The 14,510-nt window shown below is 38.4% G+C and overlaps 1 protein-coding gene across 4 annotated transcripts in view; it reads right to left on the bottom strand.

The window, feature by feature from the left end:
• LOC311592594 (phospholipid-transporting ATPase ABCA3-like) overlaps positions 1-14,510 on the bottom strand; it is a 99,634-nt gene that overhangs the window by 76,896 nt on the left and 8,228 nt on the right. For all 4 annotated transcript variants that reach the window (XM_084773201.1, XM_084773198.1, XM_084773200.1 and 1 more), the window contains exon 4: positions 10,504-10,645. In XM_084773201.1, the coding sequence (XP_084629327.1) occupies positions 10,504-10,645 (142 nt within the window). The remainder of the gene's footprint in view (positions 1-10,503; positions 10,646-14,510) is intronic.

The following is a 14,510-nucleotide window of genomic DNA, read 5'->3' on the forward strand; positions in this document are numbered from 1 at the left end:
AGGAAAAGAACAATCAAGGAAGATACTAAAATTCAACCTCAGGGCTCCGCAAGGACACACATCCATACCCACAGACATGTGAATGTGGATATATACATGCAGGTATATTCTGCACATGCATATGCAAAAATAAGAAATTAGAAGTTGCAAATAACTATCCATGACCAGAGAGTTTATAGAGCCAAAAGGAGAGCCCACTACCACATTTTCCTAAACCAATATAATTTCTAATAATATCTAACCACTGTTTAGTATAGCTCTCATCAAAGAGGCTTATTTTGCAGTAGATAGAGACTATTACAGAGATCCACAATAGTGCAGATAAAAGTGCAGTGATAAAAGTGCAGAGAGCGCTCCCAAGGCTTTGGAAACAATGGAGAAGGTATGGAAAGATGGCAAGAGCCAAAGGACCTGGACACCTAGTGTGATGTTTGTCTTCTGGACATGACAGGAAGATGTACCCATGACATTTCAACAATACAGTTCAACAATACAGTTGCCTAAACAAGACCTGCATGATGACCATACAGATGAAATGACAATGTGGATGGGGAATACCATAGGAACCCGTTCCTATATAAGAGCTATAGACAGGCCAATAGCTGCTCAGGGCTGGAGAGTCAATATTTTCCAGGTATGATCCTTGTGTCTAGATTGTTCTCTCCACTACCTGTCTCTGTAAGACTGTCGCAGTAACAACTGCACTACCCTACACACACTGCACTACTCTACCTCCCTTCACCACTGGCCACAACTGCTGTTGATCCCACAGACTATCCACTCCTGGCCTCCCTACCCCCATCTAGTATTGCATCTTAGTCTCCAACACCAGCAAGCATTCACTATAAACACACCAGCTGAGAAGGCTAGTAAAACAGGCAACACACAGCCATCACACCCTCTGCAAATCCAGAGAGGAGAAAGAAACCAAGAAATTAAACATCTACACAACAAAGACAAACCCCAAAATCATCATCTGAACTTATAACACTCTAAATCCAGATGCCTGGATGCCAGCATAAGAACACAATCAAAATCGGCTAGGACAATAAGAATTTACTAGAGCCCAGCTATCTTACCACAGCTGGCCCTGAATATTTCAGCATAGCTGAATCATGAGAAAAAGACCTGAATACTAGCTGTATAAAGATGACACAGGTCCTTAAAAAGGGTATGAAGTCTCTTCTTGGTAACCTGCTGTCCTTCCTCTGAGTGCCACCAGGTCTCCCCCTCCAGGGGACATGGTCAAAGGTGAGGCACCAGAGTATGTGAGAAAGTAATATCCCACTCTACTGTGGAGAATGTTCTGTCCATTGGCTAGATCTGGGTAGGGGTTTAAGGTTTACTGCCTGTATTGTCCTTGTCTGGTGCCTTAGTTTGAGCGGGACCCCTGTGCCCAAATCTGCCTATCATAATGTTCTACTTGTAGGCTTCTAGGACCCTCTGGATCCTTCTACTTTGTCATTCTCCCATGATTCTCTCATCTATAGTCCCACTAGAATGTCCTCTCCTCTGTCTCAGTTTCCTGGTAAGTGAAGGCCTTCGTGGGACATGCCCCTTGGGCTAATATGCAGATATAAGTGAGTATATACCATTTGAGTCTTTCTGCTTCTGGGTTAACTCACTCATTATGATCATTTCTAGCTCAATCCATTTATCCACAAATTTCGGGAATTCCTTGTTTTTAATAGCTGAATAGTATTCCATAGTGTATATGTACCACAGTTTCTTTATCCATTCTTCTACTGATGGACACTTAGGCTGTTTCCATGTTCTGGCTATTATGAATAAGGCTGCTATGAACATGGTTGAGCAAATTTTCTTGTTGTGTGCTGGAGGTAATCCCCCTCAGGAACAGTCATAGGGGAGGGGAATAAGGGGGAAATGGGAGGGAGAGAAGAATGGGAGGATAAAGGGATGGGATAACCATTGAGATGTGACAAGAATAAATTAATAAAGGAGAAAAAAAAGATTATTTAATGATAAAAAAAGAAAAAGATACCTATAAAAGTACAAGAAATGTACAGAACACCAGATAGATGATTGGACTAGAAAAGAAAGTCTCCCTGACAAATAATAATATTAAACAGTAAACATACAGAATAAAGAAAAACTATTAAAAGCTGAGTGGGAAAAAGAACAAGCAACATATAAAGGCAGACCTATTATAATTACACCTCACTTTTCAATGGAGGGCCTAAAATCTAGAAGAGCCTGCACAGATGTGTTGCAGACTTTAAGATACCACAGATGCCAGGCCATACTATTATACCCAGAAAAACTTTCATTCACCATAAATGGAGAAAAATAAGATAATTCATGATAAAGTCAAATTTAAACAATATCTATCTACAAGCCCAGCTCTAAAGAAGGTGCTAGAAGAAAAACTCCAATCCAAGGAGATGAACTACACCCATGGAAACACAGGAAATAATCTCACGTCAGCAAAACAAAAAGAAGGGAAATGTACATGTGCATGTGCGTGCTTGCACACAAACACACGTCTCTCCTCCCTCCTTCCCTCTCTCTCTCCAACCCCCTCCACCTCCCCCCACCAAAATAACAGAATTAATAATTATTGGCCATTGATGTAGGGCACCTCAAAGTAGGCTCAGAATGCCCGCACCAAAATTTCAGCACAAAGGAAACTTATTTGCTCCAGAGGGACAGAGGGAAGAGACAAGGAACAAAGACAGGAGATACAGAAAGAGGGAGATGGGGAAGAGAACAAAAGAGGGGGGGGAAGGAGCAACGGAGAGGGGGAAGGGGTATTTGTTCCAAGCGGAACAGTGGACAGCCTTGGATAGAGGAGATAGATGCGGCTCACAGGCAAACAGCAGTTTATAAAGGTAAAAGGGAAACCCTATGTTAGGATGAGGTGTTTAATTTTACTTTGGCATGTTAATTAGGTGAGCCAAAGGGAACTTTTGAATGCTAGACTCAATACTTTGATAGTCGGACATTGGTAGTCAGTCTCAGGAGGAGGAAGTGGCCAAATAAGGGAAAAGATCTTGGGGTCTAGCTTCAGGAATGCAATCTAATGGTTTTTAGCAAGGCAGAGGGAATTAAGGGGAAGGGAAAAGTCTGCCAGAGCCATATTTGCCATGTTTGGGTTGGCTAGAGTCTCTTCAGCTGACATCTTTCAATATCAATGGTCTCAATTCCCCAATAAAAAGACATAGAATAACACAATGTGTGTAAAAACAAGATCCATCCTTCTCTACATGCCAGAAACATATCTCAACATAAGGATAGACATTGCTTCAGAGTAAAAATTTGAAAAAAGATATTTCATAGAAAATGGACCTAAAAAGCAAGCCTGTGTTACCATTTTGATACCTAACAAGTTAGACGTTAAGCCAAAAACTAATAAAAAGAGATCAGAAAAACATTATATGCTCATCAAAGGAAAAAATCCACAAGATGACATTTTAATTCTTAACATCCATGGTCCAAACACAGTAAAAGAAACATTACTATGGCTTAAATCACATGCTGACCCCCACAAACTGCTGAGAAACTCCAATGCCCTATTCTAATCAATGGACAGGTCATCCAGATAAAACCTAAACAAAGAAATACTGGAGCTAAAAACATTGTAAATCAAATGGACCTAACATATTTTCAGAACATTTCATCAAAATACAAAAGAATATATGTTCTTTTTAGCACCTCAAGGTATTTTCTCCAAAACTGACCTTGTACTAGGGCACAAAGTAACTCTCAATTTTATAACTCTCAGAATCCTGTCAGACTACTATGGAGTAAAGCTGGACTTCAACAACAAGAGAAAAACAAACAAATAACAAAAAACCACAAAGCTTACAAATTTATGGAAACCGAATAACCCTCTAATGAGTGAAGAATAGTTCAAGACATAAAGAAAGAAATTAAATAATTTTTAGAAATGAATGCAAATGAATACACAGCACACTCAAAATAAAAGCAGTGCTAAGAGAAAAGTTCATAGCACTAATTGAAAAAATTGGAGCTGTATCAGCCGCTTAACAGCACACCTGAAAAGGAAGCACACTAGAGTAAATGGCAAAAAAAAAAAAAAATAAATAAAATAAATAAAAAAAAATAAAAAAAAATCAAATTCAGGGCTGAAAGCAATAAAACAGAAACAAACAGAAAAATACAACAAATTAATAAAACAAAGAGTTGGCTCATTGAGAAAGTCAACAAGATAAACCCTTATCCAAAGTAACTTCAAGATGAAGAGATAATATACAAATGATCAAAATCAATAAAAAGGGGGGACATAAAAACAGATACTGAGGAAATCTAGAGAATCTTAAAGACATACTTTAAAAGCCTGTAGTCCAGCACATTAGGAAATCTAAAAGAAATGGATAATTTTCTCAACAGGTAAAACTTTCAAAGTTAAATCAGATAAGTAATTTTTTGTTTTTGTTTTTTGTTTTGTTTTCAAAACAAGGTCTCTCTGTGTAGCCTTGGCTGTCCTGTACTTGCTTTGTAGAGTAGGCTGGCCTTGAACTCACAGAGATCTGCCTCCTGAATGCTGGGTTTACAGGCATGTACACTATACTCAGCATCCAGATAAGTAATTTAAATAGACCTATAACCCCTAATGAAATAGAATCAGTCATTAAAAGTATCACAACCAAACCAAACCAAAACCAAAACCCCAAAACAACCACCACCACCATCACCACCATCATCACCACCACCACTACCACCATCACCAAAAACCTATAGCCAGGGACAGGCAGTTTGCATGCAGAATTCTATCAGACTTTCAAAAAAGTATTAACACCAGTGCTCCTCAAATTATCTCACAAAATAGAAACAAAAGGGACATTTCCTAATTCATTTTATGAGGCCATCATTACCTTGATACCCAAACCACATAAAGCCTCACCAAAGAAAGATAATTAGAGACCAATTTCCCTTATGAACATAGATGCAAAAATACTCGATAAAATTCTTACAAAACAAAGCCAAGAACACTTCAAAAAGATCATTTGCCATCATCAAGGAGACTTCATTCCAGAGATGCAGGGATGATCTAATAGATGAAAATCAGTAAATGTAATCCACCATATAAAGAAACTGAAGAAAAAAACCACATATGATGATCTCATTAGATAAAGAAAATGTTTTGACAAATCCAACACCTCTTCATGATAAAAGTCCTAGAGAAATTAGGGATGCAAGGAATATACTTAAACATAATAAATACAATTTACAGCAAGCCAATGGTCAACGTCAACTTAAATAGAGAGAAACTCAAAACAATTCAACTAAAATCAGGACGTTCAAATAGTATTTGAAGTTTTAGCGACAGCAAGAAGACAGCTACAGGAGATAGAGGGGATACAAACTGGAAAGGAAGAAATCAAAGTATCATTACTTGTAGATGATTTGATAACATACAGAAACGACTCTAAAAATTCTACTGGGGAGCTCCTACAGCTGGTAACTTTTATGAAAGTGGCTGGATACAAGATTAACAACAACAACAACAACAACAACAAACCAGTATGCATCATATATACAAATGACAAGTGGACTGAGAAAAAAATTAGGAAAAAAACATCTTTCAAAATAGCCTCAAATAATACAAAGGTAACTCAAGCCAAGCCAATCAAAGACTTGTATGATAAAAACTTCAAGTGTTTGAAGAAAGAAATTGAAGACAGTATCAAAGATGAAGTGATCTCACATGCTTATGGGTCAGTAGAATTAATATAGCAAAAATGGCCATCCTACCAAATTCAATCTACATATTCAATACAATCTCCATCAAAACTCCAACACAATTCATCACAGATCCCGTAAGGACAATTTTCAGCTTCATATGGACACATAAAAATCCAAGATAGCTAAAACAATCCTGAATGATAAAAGATCTGCTAGAGTTATAACCATCCTTAATTTCAAGAACTATATCAGAGTATTACAGTCTTACAGAGCTACAGTAACAAAAACACCATGGTATTGGCACAAAAACTGACACGTTTATCAACAAAGTCAAGTTCAACATCCAGACATAAATCCACATGCCTATTGACACTTGCTTTTTTTTTAAATAAAGAAGATGGAAAACACACATGGGAAAAAGAAAGCATCTTCAACAAATGGTGCTGGTCTAACTGTATGTATAAGGCTGTAGGTATAAGAGTGCAAACAGAGCCATACATATCATCATGCACAAGATTCCACTTCAAGTGGATTTTAAAGACCACAACATAAAACCAGATCCACTGAACCCAATAAAAGAGAAAGTGAGGAACAGCCTTGAATGCTCTGGCATAGACGACTTTCTGAACAGAACACGTACAACACATGCACAATGAATAAATGGGACTTCATAAAACTTAAAAGCTTCTTCATGGCAAAGCACATCATCACTTGGACAAAGCAACAACCTACAAAAGGGGAAATTACTTTCCCCAATGCACATCCAATAGGGGGTTAACATCCAAAATATATAAAGAACTCAAAAAGCTAGTTATCCAGAAAACAAATAACCCAATGAAAAAATGGAATACAGATCTAAACAGAGAATTCTTTTTTTTTTAAATGTTCATAGTAGCTTTATTTGTTTTTTGTTTTTTTTAACGTTTAATGTTTTTTTTATTTATTTTATTTTTATTTTTTTAATACATTTTTATTAATTTATACATATTACATCTCAGTTGTTAGCCCATCCCATGTATCCTCCCATTCCTCCCTTCCTCCCACTTCCCCCCTACTCCCCTCCCCTCCCCTAAGTCTGTGTCTGAGGGGGACCTCCTCCCCCTGAATATGCTCATACGGTATCAAGTCTCTCCTTGGTGACCTCTTATCTTTCCTCTGAGTGCCACCAGGCATCTCCGTCCAAGGGACATGCTCAAATATGGGGCACCAGAGTTTGTGTGAAAGTTAGATCTCCTTCTCCACTCAACAGTGGAGAATGTCCATTGGCTAGTCCGGGTAGGGGTTCAAGGTTTTTACTGCCTATTTTTTCCTTGGCTGTTGCCACAGTTTGCGGAGGGCCCCAGGGCCCAGACTCATCTGTAGTTTTCCAGGACCCACTGGATCCTTCCATTTCCTCTTTCTCCCAGGCTTCTCACACCTAAAGTTTCAATAGGATGTCCTCCCCTCTTACCCACTATTCTGGTAGGTACAGTTTTTCATGGGGACGTACACCTTGGACTAGTGTCTCGATATAAGTGAGTATATACCATTTAGCTCTTTTTGCTTCTGTGTGAACTCACTCATTATGACAATTTCTAGTTCAATCCATTTGTCCACAAATTTTGGAAATTCCTTGTTTTTAATAGCTGAGTAGTATTCCATAATGTAAATGTACCACAGTTTCTTTATCCATTCTTCTATAGAGGGACATGTAGGTTGTTTCCAAGTTCTGGCTATTATGAATAAGGCAGCTATGAACATGGTTGAGCATATGTCCCTGTTGTGTAGTAGTACATCCTCTGGGTATATTCCAAGGAGTGGAATAGCTGGGTCTTGAGGAAGCCCTATTCCCATTTTTCTGAGAAAGCACCAGATAGCTTTCCAAAGTGGTTGTACTAGTTTGCATTCCCACCAGCAATGCAGGAGTGTTCCTCTTTCTCTACACCCTCGCCAGCATGAGGTGTCAGTTGAGTTATTGATCTTAGCCATTCTGATGGGTGTAAGATGGAATCTCAGTGTCGTTTTGATTTGCATTTCTCTGATGACTAAGGAGGTCGAGCATTTCTTTAAGTTAAACAGAGAATTCTTAAGAGAGGAAACTCAAGTGGCTGAGAAACATTTCAAATAATGTTAAATATTCTTAGCGATCAGGGAAATGCAAATCAAAACTACTTTGAGATTTCATTTTATACCTGTCAGAATGGCTAAAATCAATAAAAACAAGTGACATATTAGATGTTAAGTCATTAATAAGCAAGCTACAATCCATAGAACAACAGAAGTTGGGTATAAAATAAGAAAATGGGAGTACAGACAGATTTCATTAAGAAAGGGAAAGAGAATACATATATTCTGGAGGGATGGGGTACTTGCATAGGAGGGGAAGAAAAATGGGGATGAGGGAAGGAATATGGGGAGAGACAGATAAAGCTAAGGGCCTTTTGAGGGGTAATATAGGAAGCTAACACCATAGAAACTTCCTAAAGTATATATGCATATAAAGGAACTCTAAATGAAACTATCAAATAATAAAGAGACAGAGTTCCAACTGGACATCTCCTTTCACCAAATTAAACTTCCAGTACAGAGATTGAGTCATATCTGTTTGAGTTGTTGGCCAGAAGGATCCCATAAGAACTGCCAAACTCAGGCTGTTGCCAAGACTATAGGTTACTTTTTACATCTGACAGCAAAGCCCCTTGACTAAAGACCACACCTACACAACTCACTGAACATGGAGAAGTCAATATGGTGCCTATACAGATCCTTCACCCCTATATTTTATAGTCTTTGGTCTGGGAAGGTACTCTGCATGCTACCAAAAAAGATATGTAAACACTAAGCCATCAATAAACCATTTGATCTATAATGGTGAACTATTTGCAAGATATGCTAGGGTAATGGTGGCACAAAGTGTGTGGAAGTAACCAACACATATTTCAATTTACTTAAGGCCCACTCCAGGAGATGGAATCTATACCCAACACTGCTTGGATTGCCAATAACCAGAGACTAGGTAGTCCAGAGACCCAGAGTGAAACCAAATACTACTGTTCTAAAATTAAAAAGAAAGCATAGTGATAAAATGACTCCTTATGACATTTTGCTATACTCACAGATCAGTTCCCCGTTCAGTCATCATCAGAGTACCTTCTACCTGCAGCAGATGGGAACAAATACAGAGACCAACAGGCGTACATTATATGGAGAGACCTTGTCTACTCAACTCCAAATGGAATGTCTCCATCAAACCCTTCTTGGGGTTCAAGGAACTCCATGGAAGAGGTGGAAAGAGTGTTAAGAGTCAGAGGGGACGGAGGACACCAAGATAATAAGGCCCTCCAAATTAACATGATCCAGGCTCATATGAACTCACAGAGAATGAGCCACCATGTACAGGGTCTACAACGGTCTGCACCAGGTTCTCTGTGTATATATTATGGCTTCCAGGTAAGTATTTTTATGGGATTCCTGAGTATGCTAAAGAGTGTATATCTTGTGCCTTCTGGGACTCTTTTCCTTCTGATGGTTTGCCTTGTCCAAATTTGATGTGAAGATTTTTGTATTATGTTATATTTTGTTGTTATCTCTTAGAAGCTTGTTCTTTTGTAATGAGGGACAGAAAGGAAGTGGATTGAATGGGAGTGAAGTGGGGAGGAACTAGGAGTACAGGAAGGGGAAACTAATCACTATATATTATGTGACAAAAGAATCTATTTTCAATAAAAGGGCAAATATAGTTATTTTGCTTCTACATATGTTTCAAAAGAAACACATCAGCATAGCAAGAATTTAGATATATGCCCAGGCTTATTATTATTTATTATTAGTCTTCATAGTAGCTGAGATATGGACTCTACCTAGGTACCCATCAGTAGATGAGAGAACAGAAGTATTATTACATAAGCAATAAAGAAGTATTAAACTGAAATGACAAAGGTAATAGCATCCTGTCCCAACCTTCTCTCTGCCAACTCATTTTGGAGGCTTCCCACCATCAACATTCTCTGTCTTGGCAATGCTTCAGAGCCTGTCCGTGACTTTGACTGTGGTCCAAACAGATTATGCCATGTCTGGAATTTATGTTGAATCTTGCACAGAAATCAGATGTTACTAGGCTGCTACAAATCTCTTGCTAAAGTAACCCCCTCTTGAGCACTGGTTTAATTATGGTTTTGTCTTTAAGAATGCCATACCCATCTTAGGGACCAACAGATGTCTAAAAGGCAGGAGCTTGGTCTGGCCATCAATAAAAAAGAATCTAAAATTTTTAGCTGTTTTAAACAGCATGGTTGTCAATAACTGTCTTGCAATGACTATTTCAAAATCATGTCCTTTGCAGCATCATGGATGTAACAGGAGGATATTAAGTTAAATAATACACACACACACAAACTAAATACTGTGTTTTTTTATTTTATTTTATTTTATTTAAAATTTTTTAAAATTTTTTTTAAGTACTGTGTTTAACTAAATAAAATTAACATAAATATTGAACTATGCTTATGCGAAGTAGAAGAGAAGCAAGATCTGATGCAAGCACACTGTAGGTATTGAAATACCACACCGAACCCCAGCCATATCCACATATATAGTAAATATTTTTGAGTAGAAGTAACATTAAAAATATATTTATACCGATATGAAAACTAAAGGTGGATATACAATGATATATAAGTTGATCAAGAGTAAAGACTGAAAAGTAGTATTGTTATAATATAAATTTTAATTACCACAAAGAATAAACATTTCTCATTTGTTAAATGATTACAAATATATAAACGTAAGTATGTGTTTACTCATGTACTAGCTTGTGACCATTTTTGATAAAATAAGCATGCTGAAAGATCTGCTTACCAGGACTGCCTCCATCAAGAAAATCTGGGTTCCTGGGTTTTATAGAAGGTTGATTAGGGAAAAGAAGTCTTGTTTTCCAGCCTATCTTATCTGGCCAGAAGATGGTCCTTTGTACACCAACAAAACGCAAGTGATATTTTACCTGGAAGTATTAATAAAAGGTCATATATGAGAAGGGTGGTGGTGGCGCAGGCTTTTAATCCCAGCATTTGGGAGGCCAATGCAGGTGGATCTCTGTGAGTTCAAGGCCAGCCTTGCCTACAAAGTGAGTCCAGGACAGCTAAGGCTACACAGAGAAAACCTGTCTCAATAAAAAAAAACAAAAAACAACAAAAAAAGTCATATATGTTGAAAACCAAAAAGAAAATTAAAAGCAAATGTTAGTAATAAAATTACATCCCAGTAGAAAAATGTAACTTTAGAAAGTGGGCATAGTAGCTCATGCCTTTAATCCCAACACTTCAGAGGCAGAGGCAGGCAGATCTCTGTGAGTTTGAGGCCAGTCTGGTCTACAAATCAAGTCCAGAATAGCCATGTAAATTTATACCACAGAGAGAGAAGCTATCTTTTTAAGATTTATACTGGCAAAATAAAAAGCTAAGCAATAAATGTTTGCAAAGCTATAGACAACAGGCACTTGAATCCAGTCCTTGTAGGATGAATGAAAAAATGGCACACCAATGGAGAACCAGGAAATATCTAAAGCTAACAGAAGCACATACATTATCATCTCCATTCTGCGCTGCTGTAATGTGATGAGTTTGTAACAGCTGTAGAGGCTGAGATGGCAATATCAAGGATCAGTAGTAGGTTTGCTGGTTCTGACTACAGAATGGTCCATGGAAGGAAAGAAATCCTTTGATTCACATGGTTGTGGGAAAGACTGTAAGCTTTGTCACAGGTGAAAGCAGTCTTGGCGGGCTTTACCCTTGGGCACCCCATGGATACCTTGTGATAGACTGAGTGGAGCCATCCTGGGCCTGGAATTCAGGAAGCAGACCTGGGGATTCCACCTGGACTATGGTTTTTCTAATCGACCCTCAATGGGAGAAGGAGACCGCCCTTCACACGTGACTCAGGCAGGCGGAGAGGAGAGCAGCAGCAGGTTCAGAACAGGCTTGAGCGCACTTGGATCAGTGAACAGGCTGGACCAGCAAGCAGGCCAGAGACACCTAAGGACCTGTCCCGTGGAACGGATACTGGAAGGCTCATTCTTTTTTCCCTTTGACCTTTTTTCCTTCTTGTGTAAGCTAGTTGGGTTGTATAATAAAGTTTAATTGTTAAGAAACAGAGCCTACACATGGTTAGGAGTGAAAGACAAAGAATAGAAGAAACAAAATGGTGCTGAATTCTTCTCCCATCAGGGGAGAGCCCTCATGACCTGATGACCTCTTAAAAGTTCCTTCCTAATACAGTTTCAATAGCCATTACGTTTCAACATGAGTTAATGTAATGACAAATTCTGAACCTAAAACATTCCATTACTTGTTCAGTAAAAATATAAACTTCTGGTGTTCTGAGCTCAGATAGCCATAAGAAGAGGATAAGGGGCCTGTCTGCCGTCTTCACTGTGGTGGTGGACATGGAACGCTCCATGTGTAAGAAAATTCTGTGTGCAACCCAAGGCAGACATGCATACCTATAGACACCTAGAGACATACATGCCTTAGGAATTCTGAATACACTCACTGAATTCTATCAACATTTTCATCCTGGTTATATATATAATGTCACATAAATGTATATATCATATGCATGCGCGTGCACGCGCGCGTGCACACACACACACACATACACACACACTAAACTTTTCAATTGGAAACTTATTTAAATGGAATAGGCAACTGTTACTTTTGAAGGACTGGCATTTTTTTCCTCAGCATAATTCCCAGGAAATGTATCTAAATAGTTTTATGCAGTTTTATTGTTACTTAATCATTTCCCTAGTATACATGCATCACTGGTTCTAATTACTAAATTTCATGAACAAGGCACAGGGGCTTGTTTTATATCATAGAAGGTAATTGACACAGGGTTCTCCTATGAGTCCTGTTCCAACATTCAGTGAGCAAGTCTGAGAGGAGAAATTGAAAAGACCTGTCCAGTCTCAGGTAATGGATGCAGTGGCACACACCTTTAATCCCAGCTGGCAGAGACAGGTGGATCTCTGAGTTGGAGGCTAGCCTGGTCTAGAGAGGTCAAGGGCAGTCAGGGTTACACATAGAACCCCTGCCTTGAGAAAACAAAACAAAATTCTCAGCCAATCCCTCAGGTTAGGAGGAATCCCATATTAATCATGGACACTAGTGAGTAGTATATAGCTCATGTAGCTAACAGTACCTCACCCAGACTTGTGCCTCAGAGCTAGAACATGAGGGCATGAGAACAAAGGCATGGAAGCTGAACTGGCCCTCAGGGAAATCACTCTATAAGTGAATATCTGGGAGAACAATTTACACTTTCCATCCCTACAACCCTAAGCTCTGTTCAATGAAAAGCTTTTGTTTTTCTAGGTTAGAAGAATAACTGGTACAGGGAAATCAATAATTCTCCAATGAGAATTGCACGATTGCCACATGGTCATACCAAGCACTCACAATTTTGCACCAAGCAAATAGTGGGGTTACTATGAGGGGGAAAATGAATAATGGTTAATATGAACTAAAATTGCTATTAGGACAGCGAATGACACTGAGTTCTGTTTGTATGAAATAAGGCATTTCCTTAGAGCATCACCTAATACTTGTTTTTCCATGCACAAGCGAGTGAGTACTTATAATATAGATGGCCTAAGAAATGAGGGCTCAAGAGAGGTCTGGTTTACCCATGGAAAAGCATGCTAGACATTCTACATTGTTAGCTAAGAGTGACTCAAATTTAGAATTAAATATTATAAATAGCATTTTCTTATATTAAAATCCCTGTTGAAAACATACAGACCTGTCTGTGTTCCCTGAAAGCTGTCTGACTACTAGAAATACGCACAGGTTATTATGAAAGAACAGAAAGGGCTGGGATACAACTACAAGCTGAATAGAAATTTGCAGGAGCAGCCCCATATTAAACAAGTCAAATTGGCCAAAGTCCCAGAAGCAGAACTAAATGGTATCTATACAGAATTTCTAGGGTAAATAGTAGAAAATTGAAGATGTGAGAATGGAGACACTTCTGCGTGGGTATAAATCTTGTGTGATATATGTACATGAGCCTATGTAAGCCACTATAAGTTTAAAATCTGTTCTGTTTTTCTTTTTTAATATATACTTTTATTTTATTACACATGTGTAAAACAAACTACATACAGCAGGGAGAACCATGTGACAATCATGAGAATACTGAATACTATATATGTTACATTCATAGTGACTTGGCCATCTGCATTCGTCTCGTTTGAAGTAAGTATTTTTCCTGTCTTGTTGGGTCTAGATTTCCAAATGAGATTCAATTTCTATCTTATCTCAACTCTAATAGCTTAACTTCTTTATCTTGATCTAAAATGATCTTGTGCCCTAACCAGCTAACCTTGGTTATAGAACTATATTATCTTGTCTTCAATGCCCCTCAGAGATTTGAAAAGGAATAAAACTTAAATTCCTGAGTGAATCAGCAGTGTGGGTTAGCAGTTTCCAAAATGTACAAATTGACTTAAGACAGTTTACCTCCTGACCAGTCCCCCAATACACTGTATAACGTTGGAGCCTCATCTTCAGCTTTCTGGCCTAGTATTTCTGCCAGACTTGTTCGCAGGGCAGGAACTATTGAGGACTTGCTTACCCTGACTTGGCAGAGTGCAGCTGTTGACTCTGCCTGCATCTAAGTTGCCCATTTTTAAGCAGATTCTGTTAGTGGTGGAACGAGGGCATTTTGCCCAGTGGTTTTTTTTTTTTTTTTTTTTTTTGCCACTTTTGAAGCCATGTCCATAAGGAGGCTCTTTGATATTCATCATCTTCTTTGAGGTCGGCTGGCTGTTGTCAGTAGTTAACCTGTCTTGTTGTCAAAGAAATTTA

Source organism: Acomys minous, assembly GCF_964271855.1.
Source record: "Acomys minous genome assembly, chromosome: 2".
Lineage (NCBI taxonomy): Eukaryota > Metazoa > Chordata > Mammalia > Rodentia > Muridae > Acomys > Acomys minous.